This window comes from Chelonus insularis, unplaced genomic scaffold (genome assembly GCF_013357705.1).
Source record: "Chelonus insularis isolate UGA/USDA-ARS -01 unplaced genomic scaffold, ASM1335770v1 contig_12_pilon, whole genome shotgun sequence".
NCBI lineage: Eukaryota > Metazoa > Arthropoda > Insecta > Hymenoptera > Braconidae > Chelonus > Chelonus insularis.
This window is the reverse complement of record NW_023276370.1, coordinates 314,099-341,146: the sequence shown is the minus strand read 5'-3', so window position 1 is coordinate 341,146 and position 27,048 is coordinate 314,099. Positions and strand designations below refer to the sequence as shown.

Below are 27,048 nucleotides of genomic sequence, written 5' to 3'. Positions count from 1 at the left end.
TCTCGTCCGAGACGCACGTGTGCTTAGCAAAAAAATTGTTTTCTTCTGTTATTTACATCCATGCGTATGCCCACGTGACTTGTGATAAATTTGCGTTTCTTTATTATTTAATGTCCAATAAAGTGGATTATTATTGATTCAGTGAAATATTAACTTTTATCGTAAAAATATCATTGTGCAGTTCATTTTGATGCCATCATGATAATAAAAGAACTAACTAAATGTGGATAAATAATAGTACATTATACTAATAATTAGTATTTTGAAGAACCAATAAGGAAATAGCAGAAGCTACAAACATCTGAAAACCGGCATATACACCGGTTGTTATCCCGACATGTTGTTAAATTTGCAGGTATTTATTACCTATTAATTATACTTCAAGAAAATCAAAGTATTGATGTTCAATGTTTATCAATGACTGATAATATTATTTTTCCAATGACTGAACATCAAAGCTTGAATATCAGATTTTTTCACACCTTTCTTTCTTTCTCCCTTACAATTTGTTCTTGTCTTTTACTACCCTTGAATTTTGTCTTTGCCAAGTTAGGGCCTTTGAACTTACAACCTTCTGAGTAAAAGCTTTCTCGCCTTTGAACTATCGTTCTTTTATCCCTTTGGTCCTCTTAGGTAACATTTAATCACGTTTTCTCTTTGATTTTCTTTCACTTGTAATTTTTTTTTTTCGTCACATTCATTATAAGTCCAAGTACAAACAGTGTGTAAGTTATGTTAGTAATTATTTTTCTCAAATAAAAATACAATATTTAAAGATGAAAAATAAGGGAAAATCAAAAGTATATACACATAAATAAAGCGGTGGGGTAAATCTCGTGCGACGGAGATTGCGGTTTGAAGTCTGTTTACGTCGGGTCTCCGCCTATGATCTTGCGCGCCACGCATAGCTTTGGGCGCCCTTCACGTATTTTGAATGTGTTCTTCGGTTTCATCTGTTAACTTGTATCCTTAAAAAAATTCTCTTTCATTCATTTGTATTTTTCTTTCATATAAAACTTTGGTGATTGAATAAACAACATTGCAAATTATTTAACTTTATTTCTTTGTTCTCTTTGTCAATAAAGCCATAGAATTCATACATACCAGGTGTTTAAACAAAACACTAAAATAACGGCTCAATCATCATGTACATAAGAGAAAAGAGAAAGATGTAAATACCTTCTCATTAAACGATTAAACCAATCAAACAGCATTATTTTTGTTCACTTCCGTTGCAATCATCGTCATTATTGGTCATAAAATTTTGTTTTTTTTTTCTAATATCAATTTGCAATTCTACACTGATAGAAGAGATATTAAATGATTTAAAAATAACTGCTTTGTTGATTGGAACGCATTCTTCACTATTAACTAATGTTTTATAACATCATAAAAATGTCACATAATGTTTATTTAAGATAATTTAATATTTTTTAGTAGCAAATAAATTCCACAACGTCACTTAAATTTGAAATCAATCAAAAACTTTTCGCGAAAAGATACCCATTGTTTCAGTTAAAATATACATATTTCTTAACAATTAAACCAATTTTTTAAGTATTAAGAAACATTTATTGTACTACTAGTACAATAAATAACGTTAGATGTTTAAGATATGATTTTTTATTTTTTTTTAATAATTAACAAACATTTTTAATTGTTACGAAATTCTTTCATCAGTGTACTTTAGCATAAATAGTGAGATAAAATCTTTGGAAAGCATTAAAAATGAGACAACTTGATTGATCGAAGGCTGGTATTGGAAATGAATGGTAGGTCTTTGAAAATCGGCAAAACGGGAAAATCCCTTGGGATGCAGTTTAAGTAATATTCAACATGGAGACTAGACTGAGGACATAAGCGGGCGAACGACTAGCGAACGATGCTTCTGGCTTCGGGGCGGTGAGCAATTAGCGACACAGCGGCGAGATCAGAGGATGAGGGCGGGGTGGGAGGCGGCCTAATTACACACAGTACCGGTCGACATCAAAGGAGCCGCCAGTTCCTCTATACTTCGTAGCCATCCCTACCCCTCACTGGGTCTTCTCTCTTGCTCTTACTAAGCTACCAACGTACTTAGTCGACACACACTTTTCCTCCTTTCTTCCTTGTCATATTCTTGGTATCGCCCGGTCCATTTTATGCAATCAATTTCTTCATAAATCCCTTAATAAGATACATTTTTTAATCGGATTTTCATTTTGGAGAATTAATCGGAAATCAAGTAAACATGATAATATAATATACATTTAGTAAAGTCAAAGTGGGATGAAGAAAACAACATAGGGATGGTTGAAAAAAAATTTTTGCACAAATGAAGCAGTTAGAAGGGAATTGTTGCGTCGGCGATACACGTGGATGGGCACGCGACGCAGCATGGATTCAAGAGCTAAACCAGTTATGGTGAAGCTGGAAGGATGAGAGGACCAACTAGAAGAAGAAGAAGAAGAGAAGAATAGGTGCTGATGTATTACGTATAAGGGTGGACGTTAGCCATTAGAAGGATATGAGTATTATTTCCATAACGAAGTTTAATTTCCTACAGTCTTTTAGAATAGATATACACTGAAAACTAGACTTTGATCATGCTCATAGACTTTTGCTCTTGGCTCTTTTTCAATCGCTGCCCAACAGAGAAATTCTTTTGCTGATCTGACCTGGCGGTGAGATCAAACGAATGCAGTGTACCGGAGTGTGTACAACGAGATCAAGCGAAGGTTTCTTCGTATTGCCAAGAACACGAATATAAGCATCATCACCATCATCATCATCAACGCTATATGGTTAAGGGTTAAGAAGAAAATTTAAAATTTCAAGAAAATCCTTAATTATTTTTCTCAGAAATTTAATTTAGTTTTCTCTCTTTTTTATGTTAATTTGTTTGTGAGAAAATAAGAATTTAACAAAGAGTATTCAAAGTATACATTTAAAGCTTATGCTTGGACTTTGGTTCTTTGATGTGAGACCGCATGCACTACAGTAATACTCTTAAGCTTCCGCAAAAGTAACGAGTCAACGACGTATAGTATATCCACTACTAAAGTCCGCGTGCCAGCCCAGCACGCGTGAAGAATCTTCAAGACGAATTCTCGAAATAAGTCTTCGAAAACGTGCTACTGTAACGTTAAACTACATTTGGGATAACTTTCTACATTCTAGACAATTTATGTTTAACACAAATTAAGTTGTGCTAAATAAGGTAAAATCTCCTTCGATAAAACATCAAGATATACTCATTAATTAGTACTTGCATTCAATACAAAATAATTCATAAATTGTTTACGAAAATTCAATTGGAGACAATAATTTTTATGTACTTTCTTTTAATGATTATTAAAAATTTTAAAAAGAAAATTATAAATGAGAGTGTTAAACAATAAAAATTTCATGAAATATGTTTCAAATATGTTTATCAGTAAAAAATGAAAACAGCAATATTTTTTCTTATTGTTATAGAAAAATCATTCATTTAGTTTTTTCAAATACAATTGAATAAAAATTATTTAGCTGATACAATATAATAAAAAATAATGAATATTTTTCAACAAAAAATCCAATAAAACAGAATTAGCATTTAAAAAAAAAACTCTCATTACAATAAATTCCAATTCATATCTGCAACTTCAATTAAATGTTTCAATCAAAAGCATTTTACATTAAAAAAATCTATTGTTTGATTGATTTTATGAAGAGATAGATTTATTTCGGAGCCAAAATCAGATGTAATTATGAAATCTAAAAAGGATCATTTGACTCATAATATTAAAGAACAAAAATGTATGATAAATATATATAAATGTATATGTATCAGTGGGTACAGAGAGTAGAAGAAAATAAAGGAAAGTAAGAAAAAAATAAGAACTTCATCGCGTCGTTGAACGCGGTAAAATGCGAGTGAGGATAGAAGAGAAGTTAGCACGAAGACGGTGTAGGCGGCACATCAAAGGCGCACCTCGGGCGTGAACGAGCGAGCGGTCACGCGGCTCAAGTAGAGAGCGGAAGACACCGCCACCAATCCTACCACAGGGCCCAACGGCATTCAATATATTTACTCCGATGGACCACCGCCAGCATTATCGGAATCGCCAGGATCAGCCACTACGACAGTCACGCTCACCGAATACTCGATACGCATCATGGCCATTCGTCCAAGGCTCCGATCAATCTTCTCGACAATAAACTTACGCAGCAGTATCAGAAATCACCATTCTCTTGATCCAAACGTTCCAAACATCATGATTCAACTAAATATCAAGTATTGCTTAATCCAATATTCTACTTGGACAAATATGAAATCTATTTAATCAAAGTCCAGCAAATAAATTATTCTTAATTAACATATATTGTTAATTTATTCCCGGATTGACGAGTTGTGGAAAAAATTCTTTTCGTTAATTTTTTAATGAAACCGGTGCATGCTGGAAGACGGCCTCACCGTTGAGGCAGTCATATTTTAGCCCTTGTTAGGCAGTGCAGGGTCTCTGGTGGGTTGTGGAAGGAGAGAAAATCTCTTTGACTTGCCGACTACGCGCCACTCAAATCAATGATGTATGTACCTATACCATGTGTATATATATATATATATATATATATATATATATGTATGCACAAAGTATGTTTCGGAGACATATTTTCGAGCGGACGAATAGTTTGGGGACATTTGTACACTTTGAGGACGGTCCCCAAAATATCTTTATATTAAATGTATGTTTAGGGGACATTTCGAAAATATATTAAACGTATGCTTTGACGCCTGCTCAAATTCGACAGACGCAGCAATAGGTGGCACTAGTGCCGTCATAAAAATTTTACTAGTATATCTTCATGTCAAGAATTTTATATACCGTATATAAGATGACGGTACAGAATTGTTAATATTGCGGTCAATTATAAAAAAAAATCAGATACACATGGGCGACTACAGTGTTGCTAATTGTACGAATTATAAATTTATGTAATTTGAAAACTTCGATCAAATTTATTTATTTTTTTATAAGAGGTTTCGATTTAAACAATCCGCAATACTCATAATTTTTTTATTAATTATCTTTATAGAAGATCCTACGGAAACCCATTTTACGTGATGAATTTGTGTAAGGTATTTGCCCGCGATAGATTAATTTATTTCAGAGACTGTCCCTAATCTATACATGAATTGAACTTACAAAATTAATACAGATATAAAAGTTATATTTTGGAGACAGTCTCCGAAATATACATTTAATCCAATTATAACGTTAGCTTGGATCGTATACAGACAAATGTTATTTTGGAGACAGTCTCCAAAAGATATATTGAATCCGTTCATAGCATTTGTTTGTAATTACTTAAGTGTATACTTCGAGGACTGTCCCCAATCTATACTTGTATATTTTGGAGACAGACTCTGAAATATACATTCAATCCAATCATAGTATTAGCCTGTACTGTATGCAGACAAATGTTATTTTGGAGACAGTCTCCAAAAGATATATTGAATCCGTTCATAGCATTTGTTTGTAATTACTCAAGTGTATACTTCGAGGACTGTCCCCAATCTATACTTGTATATTTTGGAGACAGACTCTGAAATATACATTCAATCCAATCATAGTATTAGCCTGAACTGTATACAGACAAATGTTATTTTGGAGACAGTCTCCAAAAGATATATTGAATCCGTTCATAGCATTTGTTTGTAATTACTTAAGTGTATACTTCGAGGACTGTCCCCAATCTATACTTGTATATTTTGGAGACAGTCTCCTAAATATACATTCAATCCAATCATAGTATTAGCCTGTACTGTATACAGACAAATGTTATTTTGGAGACAGTCTCCAAGGGATACATTAAATCCGTTCATAGCATTTGTTTGTAATTACTTAAGTGTATACTTCGAGGACTGTCCCCAATCTATACTTGTATATTTTGGAGACAGACTCTGAAATATACATTCAATCCAATCATAGTATTAGCCTGTACTGTATACAGACAAATGTTATTTTGGAGACAGTCTCCAAAAGATATATTGAATCCGTTCATAGCATTTGTTTGTAATTACTCAAGTGTATACTTCGAGGACTGTCCCCAATCTATACTTGTATATTTTGGAGACAGTCTCCTAAATATACATTTAATCCAATTATAACGTTAGCTTGGATCGTATACAGACAAATGTTATTTTGGAGACAGTCTCCAAGGGATACATTAAATCCGTTCATAGCATTTGTTTGTAATTACTTAAGTGTATACTTCGAGGACTGTCCCCAATCTATACTTGTATATTTTGGAGACAGACTCTGAAATATACATTCAATCCAATCATAGTATTAGCCTGTACTGTATACAGACAAATGTTATTTTGGAGACAGTCTCCAAGGGATACATTAAATCCGTTCATAGCATTTGTTTGTAATTACTTAAGTGTATACTTCGAGGACTGTCCCCAATCTATACTTGTATATTTTGGAGACAGACTCTGAAATATACATTCAATCCAATCATAGTATTAGCCTGTACTGTATACAGACAAATGTTATTTTGGAGACAGTCTCCAAAAGATATATTAAATCCGTTCATAGCATTTGTTTGTAATTACTTAAGTGTATACTTCGAGGACTGTCCCCAATCTATACTTGTATATTTTGGAGACAGACTCTGAAATATACATTCAATCCAATCATAGTATTAGCCTGTACTGTATACAGACAAATGTTATTTTGGAGACAGTCTCCAAGGGATACATTAAATCCGTTCATAGCATTTGTTTGTAATTACTTAAGTGTATACTTCGAGGACTGTCCCCAATCTATACTTGTATATTTTGGAGACAGACTCTGAAATATACATTCAATCCAATCATAGTATTAGCCTGTACTGTATACAGACAAATGTTATTTTGGAGACAGTCTCCAAAAGATATATTGAATCCGTTCATAGCATTTGTTTGTAATTACTCAAGTGTATACTTCGAGGACTGTCCCCAATCTATACTTGTATATTTTGGAGACAGTCTCCTAAATATACATTTAATCCAATTATAACGTTAGCTTGGATCGTATACAGACAAATGTTATTTTGGAGACAGTCTCCAAGGGATACATTAAATCCGTTCATAGCATTTGTTTGTAATTACTTAAGTGTATACTTCGAGGACTGTCCCCAATCTATACTTGTATATTTTGGAGACAGACTCTGAAATATACATTCAATCCAATCATAGTATTAGCCTGTACTGTATACAGACAAATGTTATTTTGGAGACAGTCTCCAAGGGATACATTAAATCCGTTCATAGCATTTGTTTGTAATTACTTAAGTGTATACTTCGAGGACTGTCCCCAATCTATACTTGTATATTTTGGAGACAGACTCTGAAATATACATTCAATCCAATCATAGTATTAGCCTGTACTGTATACAGACAAATGTTATTTTGGAGACAGTCTCCAAAAGATATATTGAATCCGTTCATAGCATTTGTTTGTAATTACTCAAGTGTATACTTCGAGGACTGTCCCCAATCTATACTTGTATATTTTGGAGACAGTCTCCTAAATATACATTTAATCCAATTATAACGTTAGCTTGGATCGTATACAGACAAATGTTATTTTGGAGACAGTCTCCAAAAGATATATTGAATCCGTTCATAGCATTTGTTTGTAATTACTTAAGTGTATACTTCGAGGACTGTCCCTAATCTATACTTGTATATTTTGGAGACAGACTCTGAAATATACATTCAATCCAATCATAGTATTAGCCTGTACTGTATACAGACAAATGTTATTTTGGAGACAGTCTCCAAGGGATACATTAAATCCGTTCATAGCATTTGTTTGTAATTACTTAAGTGTATACTTCGAGGACTGTCCCCAATCTATACTTGTATATTTTGGAGACAGACTCTGAAATATACATTCAATCCAATCATAGTATTAGCCTGTACTGTATACAGACAAATGTTATTTTGGAGACAGTCTCCAAAAGATATATTAAATCCGTTCATAGCATTTGTTTGTAATTACTTAAGTGTATACTTCGAGGACTGTCCCCAATCTATACTTGTATATTTTGGAGACAGACTCTGAAATATACATTCAATCCAATCATAGTATTAGCCTGTACTGTATACAGACAAATGTTATTTTGGAGACAGTCTCCAAGGGATACATTAAATCCGTTCATAGCATTTGTTTGTAATTACTTAAGTGTATACTTCGAGGACTGTCCCCAATCTATACTTGTATATTTTGGAGACAGACTCTGAAATATACATTCAATCCAATCATAGTATTAGCCTGTACTGTATACAGACAAATGTTATTTTGGAGACAGTCTCCAAAAGATATATTGAATCCGTTCATAGCATTTGTTTGTAATTACTCAAGTGTATACTTCGAGGACTGTCCCCAATCTATACTTGTATATTTTGGAGACAGTCTCCTAAATATACATTTAATCCAATTATAACGTTAGCTTGGATCGTATACAGACAAATGTTATTTTGGAGACAGTCTCCAAGGGATACATTAAATCCGTTCATAGCATTTGTTTGTAATTACTTAAGTGTATACTTCGAGGACTGTCCCCAATCTATACTTGTATATTTTGGAGACAGACTCTGAAATATACATTCAATCCAATCATAGTATTAGCCTGTACTGTATACAGACAAATGTTATTTTGGAGACAGTCTCCAAGGGATACATTAAATCCGTTCATAGCATTTGTTTGTAATTACTTAAGTGTATACTTCGAGGACTGTCCCCAATCTATACTTGTATATTTTGGAGACAGACTCTGAAATATACATTCAATCCAATCATAGTATTAACTTGTAATTAATAAAATGTATATTTTAGGGACTGTCCCTAATCTATACATGTATATTTTGGGAACTGTCCCCAATCTATACATGTATATTTCGGGGACAGTCTCCAATTATGTATTAAATGTTTATTCTAGCGACAGTCTCCAATGCATACGGATTATTGATGAGTCCGTAAAACATACATTTAATAATTAATTCGTTATAATTATTCATTTAATTGTTTATACTCTAAAATTGACTGTATTCCAGGTTTAGAAGGCTTTTTCCGATATTTTACTGATTTTATCTAGTTGGGTCCCAAAACATACATTGTACATATATATATATATATATATATATATACATACGCATATTCACCCTTCGAGTATTTACCACCTGCTCTCCAAAACTCTCAAGCTGGCAATTCCGCATCCAGAATTTTATTCTTTTTTTATTAACTGAACCGTAAGGCAAAAAACATCAACTAAGCAGTATTGTTATGCGTCTGTTCTAAACTATTAGAAATACAGTGTACCAATACAAGTACAAGTGGATAGAGTTTATACAGTTTACACCCATATTTTTAAGTCTCCAACATTCGTCTTCTTCAGGTTTAACTCGAACACGTAAATAAGATAAAGTCCGATGGGTTAACGATATTGGTAAAGGCTAAAGCAGCATCACAGACGGCTTCTCTTTGAAGCCATCCTGAGTTTGTGTTATTTGCGCACAGTCTCTCTTGCCGACTGAAAGGGGAGAAACGATCGGCCACTTTGGCAGGAGAGATGTATGGGAGATGTAGATGTGCGAAGAGAAATGCCGGCGATTTACTGATTGAGTTGTTCCCGGCTCCGACTGGCACATTGTGGATGTCAGGCGTCGACTTGAGGGAGACCTGATGAGTGTATAGTCGCCTTCCCAGACGTTACCATTATGATATAACAGCTGATACTGACCTACGAAACACTTTACTCACTCTGCATATGTAACTTTTCTCATTTATCTTCTGGATAATTGAAAGTTATGTTCATTTTTTGCTATATTTTTTGAGAACTCAAGCATGAATTAATTGTTAGGCAAGAACTAATGGGATATATCAAGTTATCCAGTTTTTTTTTTAGAGTTAATGGAATGCAATTCATCGAGGAAACTCTTCTGAGCTGCACCGCGAGCAGTTTATGTTAATTCGAGGTTGGCGCAGAAGTTTCTCTTTTCTGATCATCCTTCTCTCTTTCTTTCTTTTTTCTTTTACTCGCGTGCGTTTTACTTGGGATCGTAACGAGACCGTCTCATCATCATCATCATCAACAACATCCGGAATAACCATGCCAAGTAATCGACGCATCAAAATCATCCGCTAGAGAGTTGAGGGGTGGCAACTGCAAGCTAGTCATTTTCACATCTATTTCTATGGACAGAGAAATCAGTATATTCAATTAATTTTCATTAGTCCAACTTACCTAGTTATAAAAGTCGTGGATAATCTCATCATGTTCAACAATTCAGTATAGTTTATATTCACTTAGAAGGATTTCTAGTTATTCCAAATAGACAACAATCAACTATCAAACTAAAGTTGATAATTCTTGAAGTTTTCGTAGACTGATAGTATTTTATGTTACTCCAATTTCTCTCAAAATAGACTTTCTTGGAAATTAATTAATATCTTCAGTAAAATGTTTCTAAAAGTATAAAATAACAATACAATTATAATGATATTGATAATGGTGTAGTAAAAATTTGAAATAAAAATACAATTGTCGAGAAAGTTCTCCAAGTTTTCAAAAACTTCTTCAACTTTTCGGTGACTATAAAACATTAATTAATAAAAAAAACTTCTTCACTTATCTCCAACAAGATTTTGGTACTTACTTTAACTTTTCTTTAGATACAATTTCTAGAAACTGTTTTTATCAAGAATATTGAATGTTATATTTTGAAAATATAGACTCTGAAAGAAATGATTAAATAAAGTTATCAATTGTTTTTTGAAATTAAATAATGAAAATTATTAATCAATCAAGATTCAAATTCTTTTTGCAAAAATTTGAAACAAAAACAAAACTACTATTTGATAATTTTTCATTATAATATGTTGTTTTATAGATTAAACTGAGAATACTTACTCATGAAACTTTTCAAATCTAAAAAGAACATAAATTTTCATATTCCAACGTATTCTTTAACAGTTCGCTTATAACCACTAATAATCCAAGAATCTTCTTAATTAAGAATTTTCAATTTTTGAAAAACTTCTATTTTTTTTCCAAAACCACAATTATTTCTAAATAAAATAAAATAAACTTTACCTGTGGCTATTGAAAAAATTCGAAATATTTCACCTTCGCCCAATCTCAACTTCAAAGCTTCGAGTTGAGATTAAATCTTCTAGTATGAATTAACTTTTAATTTTTGTCTAGATTTCATCCCTACTATTACCAACATCTTAAGAACTTATAAATGGCTTTCCAGAACTAATTTATAAGTATATAAAAACTGCATCTATTTCTCCGTTAGATTTTTGCCATATACTTTTTTTTTCGTTGATTTCTTCTTTTTTATTATCAAGTCACACTTGAACTCACCCACCTGTTGACTCCAAGTGGATATCTCTTCACTCACTCTGTTTTACTTTAAAACAAAAAAAAATATATCGTCGTGGAGCACAACATTCGAAGATAGGAACCTCACCGCCGCTCTGTGATTTACGGCATAATAAAGAGGTTGCATAATGGTGAACACTCCTGCGGCGTTCTATAAGGGACTCACCAGTTCAAAAACAAGTCCCTGAAGAATATGCCCTTCAAGGAAAAAATGCTAGAATACAAGTATAATAAAAAGAAAGTATAGGGATAACCCGAATATTCATGCGTCAAATTTGATTTACAATGGACAGCACCCGCGAAAATTGGATTATTACAGCTAGTCTATTATACATATACATTTTTATTAAAGCATGAAGTAACATTGAATGATTCTATACTATCTTAAAGCCACGGACATAATTTAATCAGATGAACGTGTCATTTTTACTTTTAAAATTTGTAGAAACTATGCATAAGATAACTTGTAAAAATGATAAATCTCGGTGAATTTACTACCCTCTGTAATCTCTGAACATGAAAATTGGAAGACATTTCCGGCGAACTTGAGATTAAAATTTTTTTCTTTAAAATCACCGAGCTTTTAGTATAAATTATATACATTTATTACTTATTATTTTATACAAAATAATTGTGCGTCTTGTAGAACGTATGTATGAAAAAAAATTTTTCTTTAATAACAGAACATAGTGTTGTCAACAAAAGAGTTGTCGCTAACTTCTGCTTACAGTTTAAACAGCATCCAAATTATGACGTGATATTGCTTTCAGAATGCAGATAGTAATATTAACGATATGTTTGTACTGTTCATCGTAGCAATATTTTTCCCATATGTTGTCATCTCATAATTAATGACGATCTAAAAAATGACTTTAGTGTATGTACAGTATAGTAGTGTGCAGATAATCTTGGTGCAATAAATAAGAATTACTCCTTAGTAGTCATAAATGCCACTTTGGTATAACAGCAACATATAGTTCACTGAAGTGAGCTTTTTTCTTATACTATTCGATCAACTGCAGTTTATAAAAGGCGCATCTGCTACTGTTATTAGTATTTTTTACCAAATAACTTAAAAACAAAATTCATTGAGTATATAATTTAATCGAAAGTACAATTTTTAAAAATAAGACGTGAATGATAATGAGTTTCTTTCATTATTTAACAGGTTACCTGCCCTAATTCGTTGTGTTGCGGATCATTAAGCTTGATCATATCGCTTTCTCACTTTAAAACAGAGACTACAGTGCTGCTTAAGTCACGGCGGCTTCTTTGATGTTGAAGCTTCTGTTTCTACGGTGTTTCCGCTGACGGCTACCGTCCTACTGGAACTCGACCCTAATCGCCTAAGACGGTGCTATAAGGAAACAAAAAAAAAATCTAGAAACTTTCAGCATCCCGCAAATGACTCGACAATTTTTATTCAATCACTTTTATTGTCAGATTGAAATCAATTAAAAAACAAAAAATAAAATGCCCCGACTGATTAAAATTCACTTCCGAATTCATCTCTCAAGTGGAACGAAACATAATCCTCAAGGCTGACCTATAGTCCGAAGCATAAATTTATAAAGAGATAAATTATGAGGCGAGATCATATAATGCCGGCAGATCGGATCGGTAAAAGGGAAGGAACCTCAGGGAACACGGCTACTGGATTGCTCGCTACTCGTTCCAAGATCCCACTCTTTTACTCCTCAGCTCATTCTCTGCTCGATCGTATCCTCATCTTGTTCGATGCGCTTGGCTAACTCGCCCCAGGTGCCGACAAACTCGTCCTCCTCGCTGGGATCCCGCGTGGCCATCAACTGGGTTTCCTCGCGATGCGGAGCGACGCACTTGATGTCGGCACGACGACCAACCGAAGCCCTACTGCTGCCTCATCACTTCCAATGAACTCTTTGCTGTCGTGCAGCAAACTACGATCAAAATGCTCTCTTTATCTTTTAAAAAATTCCCCAAGTCTCTTCTTGTGATCTTTCTACCAGAAACTTTTTCAAATCACTTATTTTCAATCAATTAAAAATATCATCATCACTTTGATTTATTTCTATTTTCAGATGGCAGCATGTTTAGTAGTATTAATTTCACATATATCTGCGGATGAAAAATCTACCAACACAGTATCTCTATCGGCCGGTTCTCCAGTTATTCAAAGTAATACTATCCAAAAGCTTATCAAAATCTTGGAAAGGTATGGCCAAGAAGAGCAAAGAGGCCTCAAACGAGTATATCTTAGCAACCGGTCGATCACGTGCAACGATGGTTCTCAGGCTGGATTTTATCTGAGGAAATCCCACGGTTCAAAGAAATGGATAATATTCCTAGAGGGCGGATGGTATTGCTATGATCAGAAGAGCTGCAGGAACAGGTGGTTGAAGCTAAGACATCTTATGACGTCTACTCAGTGGCCTGAAACTCGAGATGGTAAGGATTTCATCTTTCACTATAACATTACATAATACCGCTTTATTTATTATTTTATCAAGTTTATCCGATAGTTATTCATTACATTATCTATTAATTTCATTTACAGTTGGTGGAATTTTGTCTTCAAATCCTCAAGAAAATCCCCATTGGTGGAACGTAAATCATGTGTAAGTATTTTTTGTCAAAAATATAAATTGATTAAGTATTTGTCACAAAAATAAATGATCAAAAAATTACTCAACTCAATTAAATATTGCAGAATGTTGAAACAATAGTGTTTTTACAACTTTCTTCTTTTATGAACACAATAAATATACATAAATACAACTCGATTAACTTCTAAAATTATAACGTTTATTGATACTGAATCAACTGTGCTATCTGTGAATGATTTTTTATCATATTCAATCAAAGTAATAAAATTTTTAATTTATTTCCTGAAATAAATCTATCGAATAATTATGCTTATTAAACATGATATCGAAAATTAATAGTAAATAATATTCAAACGAACTTTATCGATAAATTATTCAGTACTATCTCTATCACGATTATAAATCATTATCATAAAGTAGTTTTATCGTATTTTCTTTAAAACCCTTACAATAGATTGCCTGTAACAGATGATAAATAAATGTCTTTAGACACCAAAGAAATATATTTTATAATAACTTTTAATGATTTTTTATTACAGATTTGTTCCTTACTGTACAAGCGACAGTTGGAGTGGTACTAGATCATTTCCAAGTGACATGTTCTCCTTTATGGGTGCAGAAATAGTTTCCCAAGTTGTTCGAGATCTAGTGCCCCTCGGCCTCGACAACGCTAGCTCTCTTTTACTGGCTGGAAGCAGTGCAGGAGGAACAGGAGTTATGTTAAATTTGGATCACGTTCACAATCTCGTTCATCATGAGTTAAGATTGAAACACGTTACTATTCGAGGTGTGAGCGATTCTGGATGGTTTTTAGACCGAGTACCATATGCTCCAAATGGCCTGTCTCCCACGGACGCAGTAAGAAAAGGTATGGAGCTGTGGAAAGCTCGAATGCCAAAAAATTGTGCTGCTCAGTATCCACATGAACCATGGAGATGTTACTTTGGATATAGACTATACCCAACACTCAACAGTGAGTATTTGGATTATTAATTTATCGAAATTTCAAAGTTATTTCAGCGTCTCTCAACAATTGTCTATTTTTGTTCAAATGATTCCAAATGACTAGTTGCTAGAAGTTAATCAGAAGTAAATTTATCTATGAGTTAAGAGGCTTTTCATTTATTTGATTGTCAATCAAATTGAATATAAGATTAACTAATATTTAGAAAAATACTGTAGGTATTTGGTAAAATAAAAAAAATATATATTTATTAAAGATTATAAATAATAAATAGTTTATAATCAAATGATACGAGTAACTAATAATGATAATAAAATCATAAACTAATGAAAAATAAATGCTGCGATTCGGATTCTAATAATTGATAGTAATCATATTGAACTTAACTGATTCAATGTAATACAAATTCAACAAATGTAAATAAAAGCTGTATGTCACAAATGAATAGAGTTTACTGAAATTCTAATAGCAACGAATATTCAATATTCCACGTATTAAATTAATTGTCTTTTTATTTTAATTACTGTAAATGAATATAATTGGAATGTTAAATTACTTATATTAACCATCTAGGATCAGTTGAACTAGGAATACATAGAGCTCGAATTGTGATCAATGCTTCGATACAATAAAAACAAACACTATACCAAAATTTTTCATTTTTTTAAATATTTCATATTAAAACTTTCTTTTTACCAAACATATTTAATAACTTTTTGATTGATTCATTCATAGGTTTTTAAATTTTTCCCATTAAATAAATATGATCAAATTAACTGATGTAAATTGAAAGTTTCTTTTATAATTCAACTTTAGCCGTGAAAATGTCATTTTTTATTTTCAAGTCTATTATATAAAAGTAAATGTTATTGTTATACCCAAAGCTTCAATTTCTAAACACTAAATATCTGTATAATTTTATTTAAATATAGTTTTATTTTCATTTTGACATAGCTCCGTTATTTGTTTTTCAATGGCTCTTTGACGAGGCTCAAATGACAGCAGACAATGTTGGTGCTCCAGTAACAAAACAACAATGGGATTATATCCATAAAATGGGTGATAGTCTTCGTCAAACGTTTGACAATGTCACAGCAGTATTTGCACCCAGTTGCATAAGCCACAGCGTTTTGACAAAACGAGACTGGCAGTTGGTGAAAATTGACGATGTATCTCTACCTCAGTCGATGCATTGTTGGGAAAAAAGTTATGTTAGTAATCATCGTCACAAAAATGAGTAAGTTTAATTTCTATCTTTTAAATATATTTTTGCAAATAAAACAAAAAAATAAACTCTATTTTTCACTTTTTATTAAATTGAATGTAAAAATATACTTGTTCATAACATATTTCCATTACATTGGATTCGAAAATATTTCATAATTCTATTCTGTCACGTTTATTTGAGTAAGTTTTATTTAAATATGGAGAGTGAAAAATATATTTCGATTTTTTGATAATTAAAAATAATGCTTCGTCTTCACATTATGGAATATATCAGCACTTTCTGCCTTCATAAAATTATTTAATGATCAATGAAACTGCGTAAAAGTTATTTTACTCAAATGTTAAGTGAATTAAATAAAGAACAAAAATATTGATATCAACTATTCTAATGTTTCAGGACTAACGTTCAAACAGAAACCAATCAATCTTGTGTTAAGTTGGTTCGTAATCTCTTGCGGCCTATTCATACAAAAAAGAATAGTACAGTAATGGCAAGTAGAAGTAGCAGTAATAAGAATGAAACAGGTGTTAATATAAGGCAAAATGTAACTGTTCTCGGGGAAAAAAAGACACCAAGTAATGGATCAACGGAGGGTCGAGGTAATAAGAAAAGGAAACGAAGAAGAAAGCATAAAGGAAGACGAAGAGATCGAAACCGAAATGCAAAAAATCGAGAAAGGAAGGAAAAACGTCCACGAAGAAAAGAAGGTAAAATTCTAGAAGTTTTTTTTTAGTTTTTACTATTACTACTTATCAACCCCACTTGGTATTAAAAAAAGTTTTTTCTATTTACTGTAGGACATAAACAAAGTAACAGACGTATTGGAAACAATCATCAAATTATGTTCAACGGTACACGATCTCAACGCTCGTTATTACTTCCAAACAAGAGGAAATGCGGTCAAAGTTGTCAATTTCATTTAATCGAACGGTGTACCTGGCCCCAATGTAATCACAGCTGTCCAAAACTCCACAATCCCTTTACAGGAGAGGAGATGGACTTTATTGAACTGCTTAAGAGCTTTGGCCTTGACATGAAAAGTGTAGCTAACGCCCTTGGTATTGATATACATACTCTTAATAATATGGATCATGATGAGCTATTAAATTTGCTTACGCAGCAAGCAAATTAATAAATGAAAAATACTGAAAAATAATACTTTTTTTTTTGAAATATTATAATTGTAACCTGCAGCAGGTTCTGACTGGCGAATTACAATAATTTTTAAAATGAGAGAAAACTCAAAAATCTGTAACTATAAGTAAAAAAACTTAATCGTAACTGAAGAGTAAAAAAAAGAAGAATGTTCTGCTATTTAAATGGTGTGAAACCAAAACTTCTGTACATAACTTTATTATCAAGACTTTATATTGTATTTTCAATTCACGAAATTGTATACATTTTAATTTATTTTAGTTTAAAGATAAATATTAGATGAGACGAAACATGGAAGGAGAATGAGTGCTTTAATCTCTTGTTGGACATTAAGAAATAAAAGTAATAGGGTAGAGGCTCGGTCGTTAAAGTTTCGAATTACCAATTTACTGATTCGTACGCTACGTGAGTTAAAAATTAAGAGATGTACATTTTTTTTATTGTCATCGTTACTCTGCAATTAACGAGCTGACCCTCCCCTATTTATAGACTGATTAAATTATCTACCTCAGCAAATCAAATTGCATTAACGTCCTTCGTATACCGCCTCACTTATCACACTAAACATGGTCTAATAATCGAACCAATTAATAGATAATCTTCGTAAATAAAAGTAATAATGATAAACTGAAATATTAATTATAACAATAATATATAATAATGATCATGATAGAAATAATGATACTAATAATAATAACAATAATAATAACATCAAAAATATTATTAATCATAAAAACCAATAAACTTAAAAAAACTAAAACTTAAATTTATAACTTGTATTGTATTTGTTATGTAATATATACCATTCATCGTACCATTATTTATTGTTTCTCCTATTGATCATGTATTTAATTTTTACATTTACTTCAATCAAGCACTTCTGCCGATCTATTTTGCACTGTTCTTATCCAACACAAAAATTTATTTATTTTATCAATATTAAAATTTTATAATTATTATAAGTCGTGTTATTTTTTACATGCTAGTATGTAAGTTTTATATTATATTAAATTGGCACATTTGTAAATATATTATTTGTCAATAATTATAGTTAAAAGTGTACAAGTCAATCTTCGTAAGTTTTAAGATAAAATTTCTTTTTGAAAAAAAATTTTTTTTTGTTTGAGTTGAATATTTTTAAAAATGGGATTTGAATATCGATCCAGATATAAATATTTTTATTTGGAATTAAAATAATTTGTTTTAAATTGTTCATATAAAAATTGAGAAATGGTTTATAAAAGTAAAATTGTCTGCTTCAAAAAAGCTTTTTATTTTTTGATTTGTCAATATTTTATAGAATCACAATAAATAAAATAAAAATTACTATTGTTTTTATTTTTTTCTCTATTCTGTATTCACATTCTTCTATAAGTAATTGCATTTCAATTTTTCTTATTAAGTTTAAAAGCTTACACTTGTAGCTTTTAAATTATCTTTGTTGTTTTACCATTTTATTTCCTCTTCAATTTATATGGAATTGAAGTTAATATTATTTTTTTACTCTAAAATTTGGTCAAGAAAAATAAATTCATTCTAAATGTGAGCTTTCAAATATACCTCAAAACAATGTAACTCAAAAAATTGAAGTAAAAAATAATTTTTTACTGAAGCAAGAAAAATATGGAATAAACCAACTTTATCGTTTGTCAAATTTTTTCTCTTTCAATAAATAATGATTATCAGTTATTGCTTTAATTTTTGAAAACTTTTATGTTTAAAATAATAAATATGAAAAATCCTTTAAAATCTGAAATGAAATTGCACATTACCAATTCCTTTATCACTTCAATGTTAGGCGGGTGATAATTTAATGAGTTGTATTAGCAGAGTAGTCATATTCCACTCTTCGTCAAGTTGTATCCTGAATACACAGGAAACGATATTTAATGACAGGGAATAGCGTCACCAGTAGATGGGTAAAGTTGATGCACGATGCCAAAGTCCCCCAACTGGTGGGGCAATTGACGAGGAAGTAATGGATGACTCCAGAGCAGGGTATATGTGCGTGGGTCTCGATTAAACTACGACTAGCTTTGCTGGTCAGTTGCGCGAACAGAATTTAACAGGGTTGCTCAGCTCAGTCTGAACTTGGTGCCAAACAAGCTTCTAAATTGTGAATTAATGTTAAGAGATCTAGTACACCTACTATATCATATCTCTTATAAACATGTTCAAAATTATCAGGTTTTTCACTATTTTTGCATTTTTAGATATTGGTGAGCAACTTGTCTTACACTTTCATACCTTCACATAATATAATATTTTTCACTGAATAAAGCCATTTTTTCTTCAAATTAAAGCTTATGCTACACAATGTGGAAAAGTATGGCTAACAGTGTCATCATTGTGGAGGCCAATAGCAGCAAGTGATAAAGTAATCGACGCCGAGCTCGAAGTTAATTGGGAACTTGATTGTCCACCAAATATAGAACCCCCTGATACTATCAAGGTGTTCACAGCCGATCCAGCTCACAGTAATAAATTTTATTTATCTCCTACTAATTCTTATAATATTATTAATCGTTTTGAAATTAAAAAACAAATTTCAGATAAGAGCTTGCTACCTCAATTGGTATTAACCCTCGTAGAATATCCAGAAGGTTATTACAGAACGAACCTTGCTGTGGGTAGACCTCCATTACCAGGTGGATGGGATGCTACTGGTGGAGCAACGTTACCCGGACCTCACTGCTTGAAACATTACGCTGCATTATATAAAGATAATGTAATTTTAACTAGTTCTTGCTTGCAAATTTGGCCCACATGGATGTACGACTTGAGGTAAGAATTTTAACAGGTGACTAGATTTATTATAATTACTCTTTATTTAATTATTAAATTAATTTAATCATTGTAGACGACAACTTGGACGATTGCCGATTGGAAGTTTAATGATTCCCGGCACTCATAATTCAGGATGTTACAAACATGGAGACCTTACCAGGAGAGATGCTTTCCAGAGATATTTACTAACTCAAGATCGTGACGTCTGGACACAATTGGTGCACGGAATCAGATACCTTGACATAAGAGTCGGTCATTATCCCCCTATTCCTCATAATGCTTCACATCAAAGTGATGAAGTCAATCATGCTGGTCCTTTTTGGGTCAATCACGATATGATACGTATTAATCCACTATCAGCTGTGATCAAAGACGTACGAAATTTTTTGAGTGCTGCTAGAGGCGAAGTTGTCATCATGGATTTTCATAGGTACGTAAAATTTATAATAAAATTGTATTTGATTTATAGTACAATGAAAGTAAAATTGTAAATTTCAACTTTTGTTTCATGACTTTCAAATTAAATAAAAATATTACAGTCTTTTTGAAAATAATTATTAAAAAAAAATAACTGCATTTGCGAAAAAAAAAATCTAAACTGAAATTTTATACTTTATTAAATGAATGTTTATAAAATTGTTTTTTTTATTACTTTTATTCTATTAAATTCCTTGTATAATGGCATTTGTAGAATCAATTTTTCAAAATCCATCTAAAGAAATGAAGAAAAGACAATATTAGCATATGAAGTAATAAAGAAATTTTTCTATTGGAGTTAATAATTTTCTATCAAATGAAATAAACTTTGTGTATAAACAACTGCTCATTAATTAAATCTATTAATAATCAGCTAATAAAAGTTTTAATGAAACACTAAATCAATAAAATAACTGCATTAAATTAATAATAAATGTAATACTTTCAAGTGTAGCTGAAAATTTTATTTCAGTATTGAATTTAATCTCTGGATGATAGATAACTGACTGTAAGCCATAAAACAAAGTTTTGTACGTTTGATGTCATTTAAAGTAAAAGCTTCAATTTGTTATCTTTTCACTAAATCTCATAATTTTTTCTCATAAAACTATTAAGTGAAAACTATTTGCTGCTGCTTTCATCTATAATTGTGCTCTAGAAAATAATTTATTAATCTCTCCATAAACTATAATAATTCAACAAGTAATACACTTCTTGCCGTAGCCATTTTCTCTACTTTTACTCCCCTTCATTAAGAACTCGCTGAACAAAACTAAAAAATAATCATGTTAATTATTATTTTGCTTAAAAAAACTAAAAGAAAAATCCTAACCGTTTTATCAATGTAAATAACAAAATAGCTGAAGAAAATGTTTATAAAATGTTCTAAAACGTGACTCTAGAAAAAAACAACAAAAAATTTTAAGTTACTGGATGCATTTTTTGATTGAAGTATTAATTACCAAAGTTAAAATGTTCCTTCTAACTTTAGACCTTTGTAACTCTATTTAAAATCTCAAAGAAGTACAAATTTTTTCGTAGACAAGGTATTTAAATAGACGGAGAGAATTTTTTCACTAAATGTAAGTGCAAAAAATGACAAGTCCACGTTTCGAAATTTGAAAGTAAAAATTCATTTTTGTACTCACATTTAGTGAAAAATTCTTTCCGTGTATATGATAATTGTTAAAGCTGATTATCAATTAAGCTTTCAGTCGAACAATCAATTTTTGTTATAACATTTCAATGTCATTTTAAGATGCTTTTATTATTAACAATTTAAATATATGAATCTTTAAATTTATTGCATTGAGTACTATTATATACAGTTGACTATTCAGTTTATATTTAAAAATAAGTAAAAATTCTATTCTATTTTAGACAATTACATACAAAAAGAATTATTAAAGAATCTTACCAATTACGACCTGTTTGCATTGGAATAAAATGAAAATAATAAAATCAATGAAACCTTCTAATTGTAAGAAATATTTTAACAGATTTCCCGTAGGATTTGATGGAAGACTAAGCCGCCACAGACGACTAGCTTCAATCCTTCGTCGAGAGTTTGGAGGATTAATATTAAAACCTAGTAGAGGTGTTGATGGTTTAGGACCAACGTTAAATGAAATATGGAATAGTGGAAGACGTTTAATTATTTGCTATGGAGATAAACACACAGTCAATGGTAAAAATTAAATACTTAGTTCTTCATCTTTTTTTAAAATAAATATTGCCAAATTTTTAATACTAGTATTCAAACCCTTCAGAGTATGAATGGTTGTGGCCTTCTTTAACGCAAGCTTGGGGTAATCAACAAACGCCACAGGGTTTGTTTGAATACCTGAATAGTGTTTTAATGGCTCCACAGAAGCCGAAGAATACGTTAAATCCTCTTTGGGCGATAATGGCTGAGCTGACACCACGAACTCTGGATGTAATATTTAATCCAAGTGGAGGCCTTCGGCAGATGGCTGATGCTGTCAATCGCAATCTTTCTCGTTTATTTCAGAATGAATGGTGGAAACAAACAAATATCGTTGCAACTGATTTCTTCCTTGGTAATAATCTCATCGAAGTATCTATTCAATCAAACATCAAAAAGAGCAACATTGCTCAGTGGAGACTATAAATATTTATGTATTTATTTATTTATTGATTTTTGTATAACTATATATTCGTTTGAGAAAAGTTCAATAGTTATCAAAAATAGAGTTCTGTTGGAGAATAAACATTTAGAATTTTTTTTGAACTTTTTATGCTTTTTTTTTTTATTAAATATTTGACTAAAAAGAAAAATATTCTTTATGTAAAAACATCTAATAAAAATGAAAAATAAAAGACAAGAGATTGATCGAGATTCAATAAATGAAATATCAATAGAAATTTTGTTTCCAGTTCTGTAATGCATTAAAAAATTTAAATACGTCTTCACAACAACGTTATAAAAAACTGCTATATTCGATAATAAGTACGGAAGAAATATAAATCACTGTTTATATTTTTTGCAATTTTTTGATATACATAAGGATTTGTTTATCGTTTAAAGAATTTTAATTAGTTTTTTTCAAGTATCATGGCCAATTTTTCAATAATAATTATTTACATGAACTCATAAAAACAATTTTGTTTTACAAAATCATAATCTTCATGTCCAATATTTGTTGTATTAAATTCATTTGAAAAAAAGCTTTCAACAATGGAAACTAATATTAAAACAATTTTTAACCCAATTCAGGTAAGTTATTTTAATTTATTTAAAACATCTGGAAAGCTTTTTTCTCAATTGAAGTTATATTTATTTTAAATTATTCAAGATTATTTCAAAATGTACTGTATTAATTGATCAATATTAACTCCTGTAATAAAAGTAAAAAAAAAACTATCACAATTGTGTAATTCTTTTTTGTAATTATACAACATGACGCATGTTTTCTTTTTTATATCATTAAGGCAAGTCATTGATAATGTTTATATAAACCGATATTATGAAATATCAAAGGTCAAAATAACCAGCTCTTAGTGAAGAATAGCTAGTTCAGTATCAATTTGAAGCTTGTATAAACCCGAGTGTATTGTAATCAACTGACACATCATTTTACAACAATGATGAATCTTGCTGACATATCTGCACAAAATGCAGCTAACATACGTATTTTTGCATGGTGGGGATCTGTTATGGTGTTAAAAATTCTAGCGTGTGTATTGATAATTGGTCGATGGAGGTGGGGTAAAGGGGTAAGCATTGTTTTTTATGGATCCACTAGTGTTGAGTAAGTGAATTTGTGAAGAAATAATCAAATGTCTCTTTTAATTCATCATTAATCAAAATAAACATTTGTAATATCTATATCATGTTTTTGTTCTAAAGTCTTTTTTAATTTTTTTTATAAGACATTTCATTTTAACGTTATTTTCGTGCTCATCATTTGTGAAAATTTTTTAATAAAATAGTATTTTCAACTTTAGTAAATATTGATTGATATCACTCTTTTATAAATTTTCAAACACATCAATAGACAATTAAGTTCAAAAGATGGACAAAATGTAGAGAATCATTAGAAACACAAAATCGATATCCATTAAAAGAGTTGTATATTTTTTCATTTAACCAGATTTTGTTTTATACGAGAATCAAAAACTTGATTGCATTTTAGTTAAGTTTTTTTTCCCATTCTAACAACTCATTCATCTTCGGAGTGGTGTCAATCTAATGGTCGAGTCAGTCTATTTCAATTTTTGTAAATTAAATTATTTTTCATTGTGATAATGTGAAATTATATTGTCACAAACTCATCTGCATATTTTAATTTATTAATTCATGCATTCCATAATGATGACAACATTTATTTGTCATATAGTTATAAATTTATTGATGTTAATAAATAATTTATGACTTGATGAATTCAAATATCTTTCGTTAACTATTAAAATTATTTAACTATCGTGAAGCCCTTTTCTCTGTTTATCTCTACCTAATTTTATTCCTGACCGCATGTACTATAATTTTCTATAGATTTTCATAACTCCTGAAGATGCACAGTTTGTTAAAATGGCCATCATCCCAAAGGCAAAAGTAGTTCACGACGATCCCGACGTTGAACGATCTCGACGAGCTCATTTAAATGACTTGGAAAATATATTACCTTGGGCAATTTCAACCGCATTATGGTTAACAACTTCACCCGACACAGCAACCGTTGCTTTACTTATCAAAGTATTCAGTATTGCTCGAATCATTCACACAATTGTATACGCAGTTATTGTTGTTCCACAGCCAGCAAGATTTTTAAGTTTCTTGATTGCATACTTAATTATTGTGTATCAATCTGCAGCTACTATATATTATTACTCATAGTAAGAAAACCTGAAAATTTATTGTAATAATTATAGTCAAGTGTTTTTATAAAATTTTGTACAAACATATTATCAATTTGAAATAAATTAATTATTCAATTTTTTCTCTTCTGCTTTACTTTAAGTTTAGTTTTCACTATTGATAATCGAACAAGGCCATAATAATCGTCGCATGAATAATTCAAGACTCATTCGAGTAAAACCGTGTGGTAATGTAAAAAAAGAAGTTCAGGCCTTACACTTCAAAATGATCAGATTCAGAAAATTTCCATTAATCCAAGGATTATCAGATTTATGCATTTTTCTACTTTAAAACAAGAAGACGGTTAAATAGAAAAAATGTAAGAGAATATGTGAAAAAAAGAAAAAAGAAAAGGTTTAAGATTAACTGATTTCAAAGAAAGATAAATGGTATCTTCTGGTCTAGCCAATAAGTTTGTTGTAGACGTGTAATAGAAACCTAACGAGTGATGCTAGTGATTCATTTATATGTAGTCAGTTTCAGTTGAGTAGGCCAAGTTAGCAAGCGTACGACCAACTTTAACAGCTAAACCATCATGTTTTTTGGTTTAAATAAACCTTACGATAAATTAGAATTAGTGTATGCATTGTGGACAAGCGTTTTGATTCTTGAAATGATGATATTGATTTGGTTCACCGGTCGTATTAGAAAAAAAACTCAAGTAAGTAACTTTTAATAAGAAATAATACTGGTTTTCTTGCATTGAATTTAATTCACTATTTAAATAATAAAGCAGACTATCTCCTACTTTCTTGAATTTAAACAATGAATTCTAACAAAAACTTTAATTAAACTTTTGATATTAACACTTTCAATTTTGTACTCAGTTTTCTTCTAAAAATCTAAAAAATTTATACTCTTGATTTGTCTAGGTTAATTATTGAGAAATGAATATTTTTAACTCTAAAAAACTCACTTCGTATTAGCATAAATTATTTTTTTTTTCTTAAAATTTCTTTATCTTGAGATCATCCATTCAATAATGTCAGGAAAAAATCTTTCTTAATGAGATGGCAGTTGTGGGCAATCCATCTAGTTTTTAAAACTTGATATTCTATTTCAAAATAATATTTTCAACTAAAATATTCTATATTGTTTATTCAATGTAAGTTATAAAGCATCCTTTTTTTTTTATTTTTATGCTGCATAATACGTAATATTTATCAATATGTTCTTTTTTTCTAGACAATACACAGTGAAGAAGATCATATGTGGATGGATGATAAAAATTTACCTCTTTATCCATGTGGAGGGGGTCATCCCGACGTTGATCGTATTCGTGTAGCTCACTATCACGATTTAAATATGGTAATGACATTTGCGTTAATAATTCCTCTTTGGTTACATACATCACCAAAGTATCAGACTGCAAGTATCTTGCTACGGCTGTTTCCAATCATGAAAATAATGCAGACGATAGCATTTACAATTGTAAAAGAATTAAATTTTATTTTTTTACTAATATCTGATGTTATATGTTATTCTATTTTATTATATATGACTGTTAATTCAATTTTATTTTATTGTATGTAATATATTTAATCCATTATTAATTTTATTTATAAATAATGTTGCTTTCATCTTAAGTAGAATATATGCTTCGTAATAAATTACAAATTTCATAAAGTACTTTTGTTATCTTTGTAATGATGTACTTTTATATTGTAAAAATATTTTATATTTTTTCATAAAAAATTACTCTTATCTTTGTTAAAAATAAATTAGTATTTATAAGTTACAGTTATTAATGTTTTTATATAATAATTTAAAAAAAAAATCGTTTTAATTCAAGTATATATATTTTGGTTTATGTTATTACATGACTTATTCTAATTTGCTAAAATTCAAATTCATAGCCAGTAAGTAATGAATGAACAAAAGGTTGTTAAGTAAAAAAATGTGGCTTATAATAGGACTTACTTATGTCGTTTATCCTTAAAATTATAAAAAAATCAAATAAAATTCACGAAATATTACAAAACCATCTCCAAGGAACGAACGAATGAATGATTCATAAAACAGTCTCGTTTTATTGATCTCCAAATGACGTAATTTTAATTATATCATTTTAAAT

At 30.6% G+C, this 27,048-nt stretch overlaps 3 protein-coding genes across 3 annotated transcripts; all 3 read left to right on the top strand.

Annotated features, from left to right (window-relative positions):
- Positions 1-23,240, top strand: LOC118070215 (palmitoleoyl-protein carboxylesterase NOTUM-like). The gene is made up of 12 exons (XM_035088675.1): positions 1-355; positions 13,461-13,827; positions 13,937-13,997; positions 14,525-14,958; positions 15,904-16,186; positions 16,574-16,884; positions 16,975-17,300; positions 19,614-19,809; positions 19,885-20,116; positions 20,193-20,549; positions 22,096-22,283; positions 22,366-23,240. The coding sequence occupies exons 1-12, from the start codon at positions 338-340 to the stop codon at positions 22,725-22,727; spliced, it is 3,135 nt and encodes a 1,044-aa protein (XP_034944566.1). The 5' UTR covers positions 1-337; the 3' UTR covers positions 22,728-23,240.
- A 385-nt stretch (positions 23,241-23,625) lies between these two features.
- LOC118070148 (microsomal glutathione S-transferase 1-like) lies at positions 23,626-25,054 on the top strand. The gene is made up of 2 exons (XM_035088582.1): positions 23,626-23,833; positions 24,612-25,054. Exons 1-2 carry the CDS (start codon positions 23,702-23,704, stop codon positions 24,951-24,953), a joined length of 474 nt encoding a protein of 157 aa, XP_034944473.1. The 5' UTR covers positions 23,626-23,701; the 3' UTR covers positions 24,954-25,054.
- Positions 25,055-25,152: 98 nt separating this feature from the next.
- Positions 25,153-26,560, top strand: LOC118070157 (uncharacterized). Its single transcript, XM_035088592.1, has 2 exons — positions 25,153-25,635; positions 26,160-26,560. The coding sequence occupies exons 1-2, from the start codon at positions 25,510-25,512 to the stop codon at positions 26,505-26,507; spliced, it is 474 nt and encodes a 157-aa protein (XP_034944483.1). The 5' UTR covers positions 25,153-25,509; the 3' UTR covers positions 26,508-26,560.
- The last annotated feature ends 488 nt before the right edge of the window (positions 26,561-27,048 follow it).

Coding starts and splice junctions, on each gene's coding strand:
- LOC118070215 (XM_035088675.1), top strand. Junction 13,828..13,936: donor GTGGCCTGAAACTCGAGATG/GTAAGGATTTCA, acceptor TTTCATTTACAG/TTGGTGGAATTTTGTCTTCA. Junction 16,187..16,573: donor AATCATCGTCACAAAAATGA/GTAAGTTTAATT, acceptor CTAATGTTTCAG/GACTAACGTTCAAACAGAAA.
- LOC118070148 (XM_035088582.1), top strand. CDS start 23,702: ATGATGAATCTTGCTGACATATCTGCACAAAATGCAGCTAACATACGT. Junction 23,834..24,611: donor GATGGAGGTGGGGTAAAGGG/GTAAGCATTGTT, acceptor AATTTTCTATAG/ATTTTCATAACTCCTGAAGA.
- LOC118070157 (XM_035088592.1), top strand. CDS start 25,510: ATGTTTTTTGGTTTAAATAAACCTTACGATAAATTAGAATTAGTGTAT. Junction 25,636..26,159: donor GTATTAGAAAAAAAACTCAA/GTAAGTAACTTT, acceptor CTTTTTTTCTAG/ACAATACACAGTGAAGAAGA.